This window comes from Gymnodraco acuticeps, unplaced genomic scaffold (assembly GCF_902827175.1).
Source record: "Gymnodraco acuticeps unplaced genomic scaffold, fGymAcu1.1, whole genome shotgun sequence".
Lineage (NCBI taxonomy): Eukaryota > Metazoa > Chordata > Actinopteri > Perciformes > Bathydraconidae > Gymnodraco > Gymnodraco acuticeps.
Window position 1 is genome coordinate 3,650,369 of NW_022989748.1, and position 18,031 is coordinate 3,668,399.

The 18,031-nt window shown below is 40.9% G+C and overlaps 1 protein-coding gene across 7 annotated transcripts in view; it reads right to left on the reverse strand.

Moving 5' to 3' along the window:
• Window positions 1–8,669: 8,669 nt before the first annotated feature.
• The window catches only part of LOC117558813 (multiple PDZ domain protein), a 48,186-nt gene continuing 38,824 nt past the window's right edge, over window positions 8,670–18,031 (reverse strand). For 5 of the 7 annotated variants that reach the window (XM_034235647.1, XM_034235727.1, XM_034235511.1 and 2 more), the window contains 10 exons: window positions 16,029–16,222; window positions 15,665–15,679; window positions 12,110–12,257; window positions 11,951–12,037; window positions 11,782–11,866; window positions 11,221–11,384; window positions 10,400–10,504; window positions 10,177–10,271; window positions 9,960–10,083; window positions 8,670–9,879 (listed from right to left, as the gene is read on the reverse strand). In XM_034235647.1, the coding sequence (XP_034091538.1) occupies window positions 9,733–9,879; window positions 9,960–10,083; window positions 10,177–10,271; window positions 10,400–10,504; window positions 11,221–11,384; window positions 11,782–11,866; window positions 11,951–12,037; window positions 12,110–12,257; window positions 15,665–15,679; window positions 16,029–16,222 (1,164 nt within the window). In that variant the 3' untranslated portion in view covers window positions 8,670–9,732. The remainder of the gene's footprint in view (window positions 9,880–9,959; window positions 10,084–10,176; window positions 10,272–10,399; window positions 10,505–11,220; window positions 11,385–11,781; window positions 11,867–11,950; window positions 12,038–12,109; window positions 12,258–15,664; window positions 15,680–16,028; window positions 16,223–18,031) is intronic. The other 2 variants (XM_034235581.1, XM_034235341.1) reach the window with 1 other exon arrangement.

Sequence of the window (18,031 nt, forward strand, 5' to 3'; positions counted from 1 at the left end):
GCCCTGCGGTCATGTCTGTCTCCTTCTTGTTCTCTGTTGTTGCTATCGATACACAGAAATGTGCTGACTGTAGGCCTACTACTTACATAACAACAACTCTGACTGGCTAATGTCTCTGCTGTCCTAAAAGTAATTAAATAATTTCTCTAAGCAAGGTAGCAATTTAGCCAGAATTATTACCATCTCAGCAGGCGATGATAGATGGCGATGCCTCCGTGTTTTATTTGCCTGTACGAAACTAAAAGGAACATAACAACACATCAGGAGTGCATAAATCAGTTTGACTCCTCGCAAATAACAGGTTCATGCAAGCTTTCCTCTAACAGCCCTGCAGCTCTGCATGATGGACGCCTCGTAGACGGCTGACGCTTCCCTGCTCTCTTTTTGCGTCTCACACTTTCTCAGGGCAAACACTGAGTGAAATAATCGAACAACACATAGTGCTTCATAAGGTCTATAAGTGTTTAGAGAGGATGATCTTTTGAGAGGAACTCTTCATTTGCAGCTATTTGCATTTAAGCTGATGCAAAACATACTTTTCCTGCATGATATGTTGCATTGCATTATGTTTTGTACTGTGTTTGACTTGTGTAGTCGTGAAAGGTGTTCAGTTTGAAATTCCTATCATTGCTGTTCTCGTCATGCATGAACAGATTCCATCAGAGCTCTTTCAAATGTTTCCCCTTGAGGTGCATTTGCAGCATAAGCCAGACTCAAGCGTGTGTATCTTTCCTGCAGAAACATTGTCACCCAGTCACATTTCTTCCTTTATTACTAATGTGACAGGCAATCCGAGGCGTGTCAGATAGCCATAAAAAGGGAATACAATCCACAGTCACACATGGGCGATTCTCTGGCTGCTGATGAAAGAAGCATGTGCAGGGAAACAGTTTTATGTGCCCTCTTTGTCTGATTTACAATGTCTAGAGGACATGATTACACCTGTTTAATGCTGTGAATCCACTCAGGAAGCTTACTGAGCTGTCTGACATGTGTGATCTGCAGGAATGCAGCCGTAACTAACAGCACAAACAGACATGAACCTCAGGGAGATGTTCTCCTGGTCAGGGGCATGTAAACATGTTTTAAAGCCCTGCTGAGGCTCTCTGCAGAGGAAGTCCTTATAAATCAGACCAACGAAGGGGAGCAGCCCTGCAGCACCCTCAGTACTGACGCAGCAGAACAGCTACTGCTGAACGAAACTGATGAAAGTCACCTTTAGACGTTAGACTTTTATATTGAGCGCCACAACCTATCCTCTGTTGAAACTAATAATGTATTTCGCACTCACTTTGATACCAAACCCATATCTGCTAAGGTTAAATCTCACTTCTTAGGTACTTGTTGACTGTCTTTTTTTGTTACTGTTCCTGGGTCTGTCTGAGCATGTCTTCAAAATACAAAGATTAATAGATTCTTTTCTGAAGCCTTCAGTGAAGTGCAACTGAAAAGACAAGATGATAATAAAAAATAATAACGAAGAATATCTTTCTGACTTTAATGCAAAAGCATTGCTAAGTAAATAACTCCACTCAGGCGGAGTTTTATGACTTGATAAAGCTTTTGTGATAGTATAAAGACAAGTGAGCAGCAAAGTCTTGGTAAGATGCCAAGAAGTGCAAAATGTAAAAAGGACTGCAGCTTTTAATCTGACATTTTCAAAGGTTTACAACCACCCCATAACCCGCCCATTCACATCCAACAATTGTAAGCCAGTCTTAAGAGGGGTTAAAGCCTGGGTCGTAAATGTGGAATTGAGAACAGGCTCTTAAAGTGTCATCCTCAGGATAATAAAGGGAGCATCAGCGTGAATCAAAAGTTAGACATTCAAGTCAAAGCCTGGGCAAGCACCACTCTCAGAAAACAGGTTATTTATGGCTCCTCATTTAATTTGACACTCGATTCAGTGTAATGGTGCAGGCAGGTTTGCTGAGGGAAGATACAATGTACAGCGAGGGCCGGAGGCGTCGATGAGCTTTCATCACCATCCTGCCTTAAAATCAATAGGAAGCCTTTGATTTCACACAGCAATGCAGAGACATGCAGGTCAATAACAGACAGCCTTAACACATGTGGAACAGCAGCGGTGTGTTTGCTCGACCTTTGTTACTGATGTTTAACTAGTGGCACAGTCAGCTCATTGATGTGTCCTCCACTTTGGCTCACACAGATCTCAACAACTATTCAACAGACTGCCACAACATTTTGTACAGAAGTTTATGGGTGAGGCGGACATAGAGAATGACTCGGGTGTTCTCTGCTTTTATTTCAGGGAGGTTTGCATTTAGTTGTTTGTATAATTGTACCATTGGATAGATTCATTACATGTGTTCATGATCTTTAGATGATTACTCAACTTTAATGTCCCTTTATGTTCCCTAAAGGTGGCCATATTCTGCTTTTTGGGGTTTTCCCTTTCCTGTAGTGTGTCATATAGGTGTGTGCATGTAAATGGTCTGCAAAGGCTAAAATTCCAAAGTTCCCTCCAGAGGTAGTTTCTCTTTTCAGACAGAGGGGGAAAAGATGTGCTGCAGCACAGGCAGTAGGCTATGAGAAAAATAAATACCTTTCTGAACTTTAAAGCAGTAGAGGCACTGAATACTTATATCAACCTGAAATGAAAAATAGGGCCCTTTAACTTAGGTCTCAATCAGATGACTTTGTTCCCTGTGTGAAAGAACACAGGCTTCACATTCATTTGAATGAGGCAAGTCCAATAGAGCAAAAATAAATAAAAAAATGGAACCTGGCTCAACCACACAGTGATGTCATCGTTCAAAAGGCTGCGGCATGCATTCCTGTTAGATCACGTATGAGTATTTTTGCTTCTAACCTCATCGTAATCAAACATTAAGTAATCCTTGGCTGATAAACTCCTATTGTATTGTAAACTACTGTACACGGTTTTCAAACTCAGGAAAGTGTCTCCCAAAGCTAACCAGCCTTTTATGGCAGCTAGCATACCTGTGGACTGTGTTCTTCTTAAAACTGATAAAGTCAGAACATGTTCAGTTAAATAAATTATTGTTATTTGTTAGAAAAGCAACACTTTGCATGCATTATTGGATTACATGCTGCTCCCACACCCCTGCAGCTGTGTCCTCCTACAAGGTCAGACATGTACCCCCCACAAGTGATCCCCCCCAACCTCAGCTCTGCAAACATTGCCCAGCGTCTGTGTCACTGCATTACTTTACACACAGCTCATAAAATGATGATTACACACTGCTGAGCCTTATCAGGCCGCGGCTGGGTGATCTAATTTGAAGCTGTAACTGAAATGCAAACATACCATGAGGAACACGTAAAGGTGTGTTTAACCTGTGGTGAAGCTGCTTCCTGTTATCAGAGATAGGGTTTGAGCCAGCTCATTACAAACTGTCTGCTGAGCTCACTGTTTGTACTGCTAACAGGGGATAACTGCAGTTGAGGGTTGAGCATTTAATGTCAGTGTTTGGTGTTCCCTCATTGAGCATGTGCTCTGTTGGCTGTGTAAACACAAGGCGCAGCCCTCACACTCCACTTTGTGCAAACATGACAAAGGTGAGGAAACCCGACCTGCATGATGTCATCGTTGCTCACGTTAACTCCAGCTTTATTTGCAATGCTGAGCTATCATGACTGCTCTGTAAATCATGATAACACCCAGCTTCCTGCTCCCAAAGTATGGCATAATTGTGGGTTATGGAGAAGAAGGGAAGTATGTGTTTGTGTTTCTGTTTACTTAGAGACACATAATGTCAGCCTCTAAAAAAAGCAGCATAGTTATATGTCTTTGTTTGTTCTGGAAACGAGACACCACAGTGAGATATGTAAAACTACAGTCCATATAAGCAAGGCTTGGTCAAATTTGTCATGCAAAATGCTCTTTCTCTCACCATACTAGCAATAATTCTGCACTACCAGTTTGAGTAGTAAAACTTGTTTATGATTCTGAGGTTACATTTTCCGTAAGGTTTGTGGTTATCATTAATCTTTCAATAAAGTTTAATCAAGCATAATAATCTTGAGAAAACAAGAAACTGACATAATGAGCTGCTTGCACACATTCCAATGTTTATTAGTTATTAAATGCAATACATACATTTAAGAAAGAAATGTTACTCTGACATGTGTCACCAGCAACTCCACCCAATCTGTGTGTGTGTGTGTGTGTGTGTGTGTGTGTGTGTGTGTGTGTGTGTGTGTGTGTGTGTGTGTGTGTGTGTGTGTGTGTGTGTGTGTGTGTGCGTTGTGTGTGCGTGTGTGTGTGTGTGTGTGTGTGTGTGTGTGTGTGTGTGTGTGTGTGTGTGTGTGTGTGTGTGTGTGTGTGTGTGTGTGTGTGTGTTGAGGAGGGACTGTTAAAGAGCAACTAGTGTACTCTGACAGGAACAATGCAGAGGCTTGTGTGTGCCGGTGATGTGCTAATCTCTCTGACAGCTCAGTGAAGACTCGAGGCAACAGGCGCAGAAAGGTCAAACGATCCTCAGAAACCTGGCTCCTTCCTTCAAAGCTGCTAAAGAGAGAGCTTTGTGTACTTCAAGAAGCAATTTTACACCACTGTCACAGCGGAATTTAATTCTGTTTGTGTATTCAAGGGCGTGTCATTGTGAGGAAATGTGACCTTTTTAAGGCCCTCGCTTCTCAGTAAAGGTGAAGTATGCCTGACTCTCAGGTAGGCCCTACTCTATGTTGTCTAACTGAGCGTGTCTTATAGCTGCGTGTTTTCATTGCAACAGTTTGATATGTCAGGGCAGGTTTGATATGGCAAAATTATTTTCAAGCACTTGTTAGAAAAGACCTCTTGTGGGAATGTTTCCGAGAGCTGCCAGTTTTTAACAATAATACAAATCTGCCTCTGGGTCAAAATGCTAATGCTAGCATGGCAGGTCCACAGTATCAATGCAACATGTTTAGCATGCGTAATGTTATCCATGTTCTGAGGCCAACTTTGTCATGATTAAAACATTTGCACCACCTGGTTCCTATTTCTAAATCAACAATTGAGTAGGCTAGATCCCATGTTAGCGGTTTAGCAGGCATCATGGTGTCTCTTTGGACATGTTTGCTGAGTCATCATGCCTTGCCCATAGGTTTCTGTTTGCTTAAACTCTTGATAGCCAGTGTGCATGAGTCATGATGATACTGGGCTCTGAAAGTTATCTCACAGGTTACATCTGAAGGGTCATGAAGTCAACATTTGTCATGCAACAGGACATGTCTTTGTTTTAAAAATGTTTTATGAATCCAAGAATGGAGTCTTGTTCATGGTCATATCCCAACCCAGTCTCACGGCATTTCGTGTTCACCAACACGATTTTTAATCTATTGATTCGTGTTCCCCAACACGATTTGCTCCTTTTTTTCGTGTTGCACAGCACGATTTTTTTTCGTGTTGCACAGCACGATTTTAAAAGCAATGTATTTCTATTGCCTGCAGCACGTCTTTTTCTCCGGTCGGGTCGAGGAAGACCTCAAGCTGTGTGGTTCATAAAAACATGTTCTTACTCAATATCAAGCCACAATTATTGCTTTTATTTTAAATCGTATAATTTCGGACTTTTGTTGCCGTCTGTGAGGAAAAGAAATGGGGCTCAGAGCCTCAGAATACTGAAATCTGTATTTTTTAAATATTTTTTTCCTTCTAATTTGTTATTCTTTTCAAAAATAACACACTGTTATTTACTCACCAATAACACACAATTATCCTTGCTTTTATTGATTGGTTTAATTCCATAATCTCGGGCTTTTTTGGCGTCCATCAGGGACTGAATTTCAAAATAAAATATCCGGAAACAGACGTAGGACTATAAGGGACATTTCGAGTGTCATTGCGATTGTCAACCTTTCTGAGTTTAGGATGGCCGAAGACACTACACTACCCATAATCCCCAGCTATCGTTTAGGACTACAGTCCCCCGTAAGGTTACGCAGAGCGTCAAACAGCTGTGTGAAATGGAACGAAACCACGCCAGACTATCCAAAACTGGAATCGAACGCCCCCCCCCAGAACTACACATAATGGATGCTGGCTATTGTGTTTCGCCAAATGTTCTATGGGACGTCTCTACTGAACGTTTTCGTTTTTCTCACAATTAGAAGTTGCCAGTATTAAACACATTGGCGCTATCAAATGTAAAACTATTATATATTATTTATTATAATTAATAAATGGGTGAAAATCGCTATATATACCCACATGACAGCTCATTGTTACTTTGTAATTCTACTCCACTACAATTCAGAGGTTAACCTGGTATCTTTACTCCACTGCATTTATTTGAGTTACTTTGCAGATTCTGATTAATTATGTGAAATATAAACAACCCTTAAATCAGACTTTAGTTACACCTGAGTAAAATTCAGGTAAGGTGATTGTCAAGTGCCAACAGTCAGGAAAGATATTTGATAGTTGGTGCTTGAGAAGACTAAACATGTATCTGCAATTGACATGAATGGAAACGAGTAATAAAGTATATTCATTACTCGTTATTCTCTACTAATAGTTAATTAAAGACTGTATATTATGGCTATTTTGCACATCCCTTTCAAGATTTTCAAAGGTTTATTGACATATCATATACACAACTACGGTGTAGTTATGCAATGAATGAAACACTTGGGTCACAGGTTCCTCAACAGTGCATTACAAGACATATATCAATATGTGTGAATCTCCACCATTAAACTGTCATATTCTGCACATTTCTTATTCTATCTACATACATACGAGTATAATTCATATGTATAATATCAGTTAAAATAAGTGCTTCAACATAGTTAACATTGCAGGAAAGCAATATATTAGACGTTAAGTACTTTGTCAGGCTTAATATTTATCTGTAGATAGATACCCCCAACGTTTTTTTCTTATTTAAAAGAAGACCTTAATCTGTTATTTAATGTTTAAATAAAGGTTAATTCGTTTTTCTGTTTTGCACCTCCTCCTATTAATATCTTTGTACATGCTGCACTAAACTGTTTTATTGTAGAGATCACTTTATAGTATCTTCTTGATTTTTTATATTCTATATTTCTATATTTATACTTTCCCCCTATGAAAGTATGTACTCTTAATATTTTTTTAATCAAACACAATAATTCAATAACGTGCTTTAACCACTAGATGCACACAAGGTACACAAATGTTTTCCGGATTTCATATCATATAAACACCAAATCCCAGCATGCATTGCGGCTCAAACATCCAATAAGTGAGCTTAAAACCATAGCTGAGGATCTTGGGTAATGCCTATGTCCGGTTATTTTTATTTTGAAATTCAGTCTCTGACGGAGGACAAAAAAGCCCGAGATTATGGAATTAAACCAATCAATAAAAGCAAGGATAATTGTGTGTTATTGGTGAGTAAATAACAGTGTGTTATTTTGAAAAGAATAACAAATTAGAAGGAAACAAATATTTAAAAAAATACAGATTTCAGTATTCTGAGGCTCTGAGCCCCATTTATTTTCCTCACAGACGGCAACAAAAGTACGAAATTATACGATTTAAAATAAAAGCAATAATTGTGGCTTGATATTGAGTAAGAACATGTTTTTATGAACCACACAGCTTCAGGTCTTCCTCGACCCGACCGGAGAAAAAGACGTGCTGCAAGCAGTAGAAATACATTGCTTTTAAAATCGTGCTGTGCAGCACGAAAAAAAGGGGCAAATCGTGTTGGGGAACACGAATCAATAGATTAAAAATCGTGTTGGTGAACACGAAATGCCGTGAGACTGGGTTGCATATCCCTTGAAAATGTACATAGAGGCCTGATTGACATCCTGACAATGCAGTCTTTAAACTATGGCGCCATTGACGTGGAAACGTTACACCACTCGCCCACACTCAAGCCGAGCGTGACGCATTGGCCACATCTGATCTCACATCTGAGAGGCCTGTGCAGACAAGTGTTGTGTAAACCAACCTGCGTCTGCTGCACCATGGGGAGGCTGCATGAGGGTTCAACATGGGGGAGCCACTAAAGCAACAGGTGCTGTAGGAAAGCTCAGCTGGGGAGTGCTAGCTGCGTTAGCTAGTAGCAGCTGCAGGTAACTGTTGACCTTAGGGTGAACAGTTGAGCTAATTCTCCTGAACAACCCCCAGACCTCATTAGACGGTGGGCTTCAAAGGTCTAGCATGACTCCTGTGATTAATTGTCACCCCCATGCTGTCTGTAAACCGACTTAAGGAAGCGTACTTCATGCACAGGACCCCACACACACATACAGTACACATAGGGCTGAGACAGGCCGTGAGCAGCTGTGCAGAGACAGATGGGATGTCATGTTTTAATGGAGAGCTGTGTCTCTCTCCATTCAGGCTTTATTAAGTCTCAGGTGACAACTGAGTCTATTCAAGCAAGTCTATATTATCCTCTGTCTATAAATCTCGCTTCATGTGCATTTAATTTCAACACCTTGTGACTCCCTTTCATAAATGCGACAGTTAATTGCTTTTATCTCCTTATAGAAAATGTATTTGTGTGATTTATGGCAGCTGTGAATATGCTGTACAATAACTCAAGCAGTTAGATGGAGTAACAGCTGTCATGCACTTCACAATGCTCAATAGGCTTTTAAAAGAGCATTTGTTTCTGAATTTAATTGTGTTTTTAGATTATTTTAAGAAGGAGGAAGATGTCTGCTTTTTGCATACAAGGCACAAGAACAGTGAAACGCATAGATTGAATCCAAAGGTCACTTTTATTTAATTCAGTGTGAATAAATTCAATACTGTCCCATTGACAGAGCTAGAAATGCATATTTATGGTGATAAAACAGAGAAGAGAAAGAAACTAGAGCACACAACACATGCCTAAAGCCTTCAGGAGCTACATGACTTTGTTTTCAGTAAACAGTAAGAGCGCAGGTCCGTTATTAAATCAAACCCTCGAACAGTCAAACCTAGTGAGCCGGCCTTTTGCTTTTCTGTGCACTTAATACTAAAAAAAATCAGAATACTTACATAATACCTTTTTATATATTGGCTTTAGCAGCAATATATTTCAGTGAGTAGGACACACAAACACACAAACAATTCCTCATTTAGTAAAGTGTGCACTCCGATGACACACTTCTTAGTTTTAAGGACTTCACATAATTCTTCCGGTTTTTACAGACTTCTAGCCATCATCATTTAATAATGTTCTCTTGGACACTTTTGCTAGAACAACAGTGACTTTAGGCTATGTATTTTTGACTTTATGAAATGTTGAATTAGCAACAGCCGCATCAGCCTTTCAGGAAAATCAACACGATGAATTGCTGCTTACAGCTAATACAGAAATTAGCTCAATTTAGCTAATCTGCTAATCACCTCGAGGGAGTTTCATGCTGTTTCATCCTCTGATTGTGGTATAAATAGACATCAGACTGCTAAAAACGTTGAAAACAGGCTTCTCTGTAGAAATACTTTTGTGTTAATATTGATCAAACAATTCATTTAAATACAGGAAAATACTTCAATCCAGAGCCAGGGAATGTAAGAGAGTTGTTCCTTAAACTATTTTCAACCTCTTTGAGATTAAAATAAAAACTTTTTATGAACTTAACTTGACATGACTGGTTCATATCTTTTTTAATCTATGTGCTGTAGGCTTACGTGGATCACAGTGTTTGAAGCTACATTCAATAATGATAATAAGCTCCTTCATGAATATCAGGAAATAAAGCAGTGTGCATATTTTCACCTCTGGAGATTTAAGCACATCCCACTAATCAATTTGAGTTGACATGTGTGAGTGTGTATTATGAGAGGACAGTGAGTGTGACGGTTCCTTTGGTCCTCTTCAGGATGCCCACGGCTTCTTCATGAGTGACGCCCTCCAGAGTCTGCCCGTTAACCGCCATTATCTGATCCCCCCGCTTCAGTCGGCCGTCCTCCGCCGCTGCCCCCTTTAAAACACACATACAAAAGTTAAATACATATTTCTCCCAGTTCTGAAAATATACAAACAGAGCATTGTGTCTTGTACCTTTCCAAACACGGTTTTAACGTAGATGGGCAGGTCTCCATGGGGGCTGCCGTACCCCCCCACTATACTGAAGCCCAGGCCATCAGGTCCTCTCTCCAGATTGATGCTTTTATACTGAGGGGGGCTGAAGCAAACACGGAAAATGTTGTTTAAAAAAATCCCCTTCTACTTGCAGCTCCATAATTGTTTTCTTCTTTGTGTAGTAAACAGCTGATACCCGAGGTCGTCCTGGAAGATGCAGCTGGGAGTAAGAGGTGCAGCCGGGGGTTCCGGAGGGGGTCCGGTCACAGAGGTGTCGCCGCCTGCTACCACCTGCAGGTACACCAAAACACACACACACTCTCTTATGTTGCATGATAAAGACTGAAAGTGAGGTGCTAGGGCTCCATCAGGGTGACTTCAGGTACTCTTCTCACAATTGAAAAACTGTGTGTGTGTACCTGCAGCTGTATTGTGCCTGTGGCGCTCTTCAGCAGACTGACAGCCTGAGCGTGGGTCATGCCTTCAGCCGAGCTCCCACAGATACTGACGATGCGGTCCCCAATCTGGAATAGAGTTTAGTGCAATTTAAAAAAGACACAAGAGCAAAACACATTGGAAAGACAGTTGGCAGCAGAGAAAATGTAAAGAAAGCTGGTTCTATGACTCGTTATAATGTTTTCTTCTAATCGATGAATCTAGAAAATAATCAGCATATTAATCTACAAAGAAAGTAATCATGAGTTGCAGCCCTTTTATTCCCTTAAAGACAGTATGCATATGTATAAGCAATGTTAAGTATGCAGTAGTCATGTTATCTAGTTTCTATAAATGTATTGTTTCTTGACAAAAGTCTGGATAACTCTCCATGATAGCAGGATGTGGATAACGATTTGAAATGTAATTCACCCCGAGTAATTTCATGATGTCGAGTTATCCTCTCTCATTCCCTGTGAAAGGATAAAGCAGCTTTAACATACTATTCAAGATTGGCCTCTTTTACTTCAATGAGCCCTTCAGTAGGCTAACTGATCTGAATGCAGCAGTGGGAGATGTATTACCCGTGTTAGCGCTATGGCTATTGTCCTCCTCTCTGTCACACAGAGCTATAATTGTTTTTCTCCGTCTCTAACTAATAGCTCTTGACCTTTGAAACTGAGTAAAGTGAGTGGGAATGATATGCCCGTATATAATTAATATTCACATTAAATCCCACACAAGAATTACTGGCATGCAGACTCTTGGTTCAGTATTCAGAGAGAGGGAGATGAACATGTCGTACTTTGAGCTGCTGAGTCTGAGCAGCCAGGCCCACAGGGTTCATCATGGCGATGAAGATGGGGATATCTCCCAGAGGGCTGCCCACGCCCCCCGCTATACTGACCCCCAGAGAGTCATGGGGCCCCTTAGTGAACTCCACTGTCCTGGTCTCCTGATGCTCTTGAGCTGTGAAGGGAACAAACAAGCAAAATGATCAGAAACCTGGGCCACGTTTCTCCTATGTTTCTTCCTGCTTTCTTAATAGTGCAGACGCTTTTCCACACCCCAATTTCTGCAGTTTTCTTTTTTTATATATCTGAGAAACTGAGCAGCGGATCCTGGATAACAATACATCACTTTTTGTAGATATATAGGAGGCTTTTGCCATATTTCTACATGTTTATATCCCCTCAATTTGACGTTAGTGTAGCATAATAACAGCTAAAGCCTAGACTGCTGCAGACATGCTACTTAGCTAAAGCTAGTTAGCAGCAAGACGCCTAGCTTCTGCACATATGACTACCACAAACCTCGCATTGCCTTGATTTATTGTCACTTGGAATACTTGGGGCATGATACTTACTGTCTAGACACATGTTGGGTTTGTCGGGGTCAGTAGGGCCATTGTCTGCCTGAGAGACCAACCTGGTGCTGCCATTCTCACTCATCTGAAACAGAGTCATTTAGCGTTGTCACTTTTTGTCAGAGAAACCAATCAAATGTCATTCCTAAAAGATGTGTAGTAACAGTACCTGACTGCTCTGAGAGAGTCTTCTTTCAGAGTGGAAGGGCCCGGCTTTAAACCTCCCCACCTCCATGTTGATGGGCCCCACGCAGCACTGCAACACGAGGAACAGTATTTAGTTTAAACCATACATTTAATCCACCAACCGTGAGTGTGACAGTCGTACCTTGAGCAGTGCAGCCATGGCCTCCTGCGTGCTCGTCCTCACATCCTCCCCGTTGACGGACAGGATCTGATCGCCCTGCATCAGCCGGCCGTCAGTGTCCACCAGCCCCCCCTTCACAATGTCAGACACAAACACTCCGGTGTCGTTCCTGTTAAGAAAGGAACAGCACAGTGAGATAACATTACTGTAAAAGTCATAATGTACTAGTTGACCTTCATTGTAACATACAGTACTGCTGTAGTTTAACATTTAATTAATAACACACTATTGATCCCGCAATTTCACATTTTGTCCTCTGCACAAATGTAGCTTGCCCTCCAGGGGAGCAGCAGCTAAGGATGGAATATTTAAAAGCAACTGTGACCTCAATAAATGTGTTTTCCATCCTGAATCCTGCATATGCTCAGAATAGAACTGAATAGAAAATATGCTGTCTGCTGCTTTGCATGTTCAATGTTTATTTTTGGTTTGCTAGTGCATAATCTGCAGAGCACAATACACAGTAGAACTAAGGTAGAAGAAGAAGAAGCAGCAGGTTAGGTTTAAAACACATTTACAATGGTGTATGCTGAGGTAGCAAGCTAGCTGCAAAAAGTGGCTGTCGTTACTGATTTAGATTTATGGCAACAAATAGATATCTGCCTTTGCACAGGGGACGTCTGAAATGTTGCCGCATAAGCATTGGCCTGATGGTGGAGCGTGGTGATTGTACTACCCAGTTTAACTACTTTAAAAACCGTAAACTGCCGAACAAGCTTGCTGCAGTCAGGCAGAAAAATGGAGAAGCTATCACATTGAATGCCTACTGACTTTTCCCCATCTTCAACCCACTAGATTTTCATGAGATATTAACTTTAGAACTTGAGTGCAATAACACAAGTGTTTTTCACACCTTAAAGTCAGCTGTTCGTTGTTGTTATTGCCACCTGCTCATCCCCCCTCAGCAACAACCCCATGCTTCTCCCTCTCGATCTAATTATCTCCCCAAAAAGTGTTCAAGTGATCAATCTTCAAAACATCCTTTCACAAGATTGTTTGTCTGAAGCCAAAGGTCAACATAGTCACAAAAGATATGCTCACTCTGAGCGCTGACCTCTGGGAAATGCAGATGAATGCAGAGATGGGGCTGCATTATATCGGAAACATTTTTCCCCTGCAATTTATTCCTTTATCAAGAAAATCAATTGTTTGATTTGACAGAGACCTGTGTGTGTTTTCCTGAAGCACATCCTCCCTGCAGACCTTGCATATCTGAGGTGCCAATCTCCACGTGGATACAACTAAGCAGATCATCCGATCCTCCTCACCACAAACTCCTGGCTGTCACTCCTCACCACTAACTGCTAGCTTGCACTTTCCATTTCAAACCAGAGTTTTATGCTGTCTCTTCCTATGGAGCATTGTTGTTTTTTCCGCTTGTGTAGCAAAACTAATATGAGAGAATGATTTACAACTTCATTTAAATAACCAACGTGGCTTTTCATCCTGCAGCAGCCCAGTAAGCTACTGAATCTCCTATTATTATATAAATAGATTTTATATAAAAATATGACAGACTAACATTTAAACGTTTAACACACATTTAACAGTGTACATGGCTTAGTTGAAAAAGCTCCTCAAAAACGCTATCGAAGCAGTTCCTGCCGTTGCTACATTAGTTCAAACAGTAACAACGGACTATTTTTCTTAGTGGATGAAACACCTTCATGCCGATCTAGATCCCTCCGCTTCGCATCGGGCTCCTGATCAGCCTGTCGGTGTTCTTTTCCCCATAATGACCGCGTCGCTGCACATTATCCCTTACATATGACTGTGTAGGTCATTCACTTAGTATGATCCCAGAGGTCAAATAAGTCACTACTCCCCCTCTCCCACATGTGCTTTACCTACAAATATTTATGTGAAAAAAAGAAAAGAAATGGTGTTTGTGTAAGAAGATCTACAACCTGTGCCAGTCAGACGTGTGTAAAGCTTCCTTCACAGCTCTAAATTGAACTTATTTCAAATGTCGGATGGTAAAAAAGCATCATATCTGTCAGTACTGTCAGAAATATGATTGAATTTAAAGGTGATTTTTAGCTCTAGTACTTTGCAGCCACAGTTGTTTGTCCTACGAGGTTTGGAGGTCAGTAGTTTGTAAGGTTGTGTGTTTGGGAATGCATGCATTTATGTGGTTGCAGTTATTTCAGTGTTGTACTTTTTTCTGCCATCCTTATTTTCACTATGCTCCCTCACACACATTTCTCTGGCTATAGTATCTACATTTAAATATAACAAGAAAACTGTGTGTCTTGTGTGTGTATGTTATCTCTATTTATCTAGCTCTATACACAATACACACTATCTTAATGTGATTACCCTACTGTCCTACTAGGGCATTGCGTTCCAAGAATGCAGGGTTGTTGGTTGTTCCTAGAGTCTCTAAAAGTACAATGGGAGCCACAGCCTTTTCTTATCAAGCTCCACATTTGTGGAATCAGCTTCCAGTTTGTGTTCGAGCGGCAGACACCCTATCCGTTTTTAAGAGTGCGCTTAAGACCTTCCTTTTTGATAAAGCTTATAGTGATAAAATAAAATAATCTAATAAGAGTGCATTGACGTAGATACGTTGTGCCTCTTCACTTATACATTTTAGTTCTTACTCTTTCACTTAAATCCTAAAAACTTTAAATTTAAAACTTTATCCAAACCTTTCCCCTCTATGACCTCTCGAGGTTTATTAGAGGGTAACAGGTTGCAGAGAACGCCTAGCCCGGCCGGGGAGTGTGGAACGTAGCCACTGACCCACTCCTACCTCTGACAAATTCAGGTTCCAATGGGGACCTTTTTCCCTGTGTGTGCCTCTCCACCTCTGTTTCCTACTTCTTACTTGCTACCCTTTTCCCTCAACCTATCCTAAGCGAGTGCATGTATGTAGACACGTTAGTTTAGCTGCTATAGGCTTGGACTGTTGGGGGGGCACCTTACTCTGTCTTTCTGGCTGTTTGTACCTGTGTACTCTCATGTTCCGATTAACCCAGCTTCCCCCAAATCTCTTTTTTGTGTCCATATATACGCCGGGATCCTGAGTCGAGGCTAATCCTGTTGCTGTGGTCGTGTGTCCTGGATCCTCTATCCTGAGCACTGGATCTGAGTCCTGGACTTCGAGTCATGGCTGAACCTGTCTCTGCGGTCCTGCCAGACTCTCACCATACTACTTCACTGATGGCTCCCACAAGATTGCTGACATCCTTGTGGATTCATCTTCTTATTATAGACACATGTATTTCCAAACATTTGGTCTACCTATGTTGCAAATGTATTATCTTTTCGATTTACACACGGCATCTATTGCACGTCTGTCCGTCCTGGGAGAGGGATCCCTCCTCTGTTGCTCTCCCTGAGGTTTCTCCCATTGTGGGGTTTTCTCTGGAAATGTTTCCTTGTACGATGTGAGGGTCTAAGGACAGAGGGTGTCGTATTGTCATACTGATATTCTGTACAAATTGTGAAGACCACTGAGACAAATGTAACATTTGTGATATTGGGCTATATAAATAAACATTGATTGATTACCTCTCATCCCGTGATCTGCATTAAAAAAAGAGAATGTGTACAGTTACTATCAAACTATGTTGACTCTTAGATAACTATTTAATTATTTTTAATATATTTCCATTCCATCATTTCCATTACCTGTTTTTTATATTTGTAGTGTATCTGTTTTTATACTCAAGAGACAAGCTCATCATTTTAAAAAGACCAAAATTAGACAATTTCAAGGTTTTATTTGTTCCTTTTTCTTAGTTAATTCTGTTCTAAGCTATGTTTACGTGTATATTAAGGGTTACCAAGATTCCTTGTATGCTAACTTAATAATAATACTGTAATACTGTCCCACTATGCATTAAGTTGTAGTCCTCGCACTAATCGTCCTCACCTCCTCCCCACGATGCTCAGGCCCAGGCCCTGTCCCGGCTGCTTGTGCAGCTCCACACTGAAGGAGTCCCACAGGTCCTCCTCCTTGTACTGCGCCTCGTCCCTGAAGACCACCAGCCGGACCCTCTGGGGGGTCTGCCGCAGGACGTTGATCGCCTCATCGTGACTCGCTACTCGCAGGTCGATGCCGTTCACCTGAGAGGTCAGTGTAAAGTTAGATATTATCGTGTCTCCAGTAACACAATGTCAGCGTTTTTCAGAAATCCTTACTTTGATAATTGATCAAAGTTATTTTTTTTTCATGTGATCTAAACATTTCAGTGCTGTTCAGTTAAATATATGCTAAAATTAGTCTGTACAAGATTCAAACATTTAGGAACAACCACAGAACATGATAAATAATGCATTACATGTAGTTTATTGCATAAAACAAACTGTCTGGGAAAATGTCTTCATTTTAAACAGTCTGCAGAGCAGCAGAGCCCTTTTCATCTCTTTTTATATGAAGTGAATGCAGCAGCCGCAGAGAGCTATAAAAGTCTTAACAGCGTCATTTAATGCTAAAAGAGAATTTTCCTTTGGCCGCTGAGGTCACATTTCTTCAAACTGCTGAGCTATCTAACTCTGGATCATAATATGAAAATGTTACAACGCTTAGAGGGAAGCTGAGTGGTCAGCGTGAGGATTGATGTCCGGCTCCTCTGCCCACATTAAAGGAGGGAAATACCCCATTAGCTTTTTCCCATCGCAGCGTGCCGTGCGCTGGGAAAAAAAGTCACTTTTCCTCTCTGACCCGATCATCTAAACAGAACAGCTTGGCTCCAGGACAGAAATGAAAAGAAGAGGGCAATTAAGTCATAAGGCCTTGAATGTGTGTGTTTGTGTGTGTGCACGCCCTTAATTTCAGGTCTACTGATTGAGCTTCCATAACAAATCTCCTCCCCCTCCCTCTTTCACAAAGCCTGAGGTCAAATGCAGGGCAAATCCAAGTTGAGCTGCGATACTTAACTCGTCTCTCAACGTCATACGTTCACAAGGAAGCACAAAACAGCCGGCTAAACACAAAAATAAGATGGGAAATGATGCCTTTTACTGAAAAAATACCCTAGAAGTCCTTAAAATGAAGACTTAGTAATGCTAAAACGTTTCTATAGTCAGGGGTGCACATAACTTTTTTGCCCTGGTTCTCAAAGGAGCACCTGGAGATGTTGCTTGGTGCTCATCCTTAAAATGAAATAAACTGTAACTTTTGAGGGGTCTTGACTTTATTTGCCAGACACACGCGCTGAACACACATGCAGAGGTGAACACAGAACACACATGCAGAGGTGAACACAGAACACACATGCAGAGGTGAACACAAGACAACATTAGCACGACCAGTAATCCTACAAGCTGTCATCACTACCCTCCTGACTGTTCTCCTCACTGTTCTCCTCTCTGTCAGACATGGTAGCTGATGATGTAGGCCTACTACTTTCTCTCTGGTTGAGTCTGTGATTAGCTGCTTGCATCCACAAGTCAACAGCTGGGTTTGGGTCGAAAGTCTCTGTTGTCATCTTAGACAAGTGGATGTAATCAAATAAGTATGTGAACATAACCAATAACCTACCATAGCCAATAACAAATTAATGTAACTTATTTTATTTATGTTGTTCATTCATATCTTATTTTACCTCAACATTTATTTATGTATTTTTTTTTATCTCTCCAGTTTTAAAGGATATTTTTGGTTACTGTCCTATAGTATACATTGGAATGATTTCAAACCTGTTTATCCCAATAATTATAAAGGAGTGCCTTGGAAATATGTGTTTACATAAATTGTGACCAAACCGTTTGAACTTAGACTAAAGTGAACTATCTAAACACTCAGAGTCCTTTACCTCACTGAGCTGTAGTTATCAGTCTCAGTCTGACTGGAGAGGACTCTCCCTCCACATCATTGTAGAAACATCTTCTTCTTATATCCGTTAGAGCAGCTAGCACCAGATTATAATAACA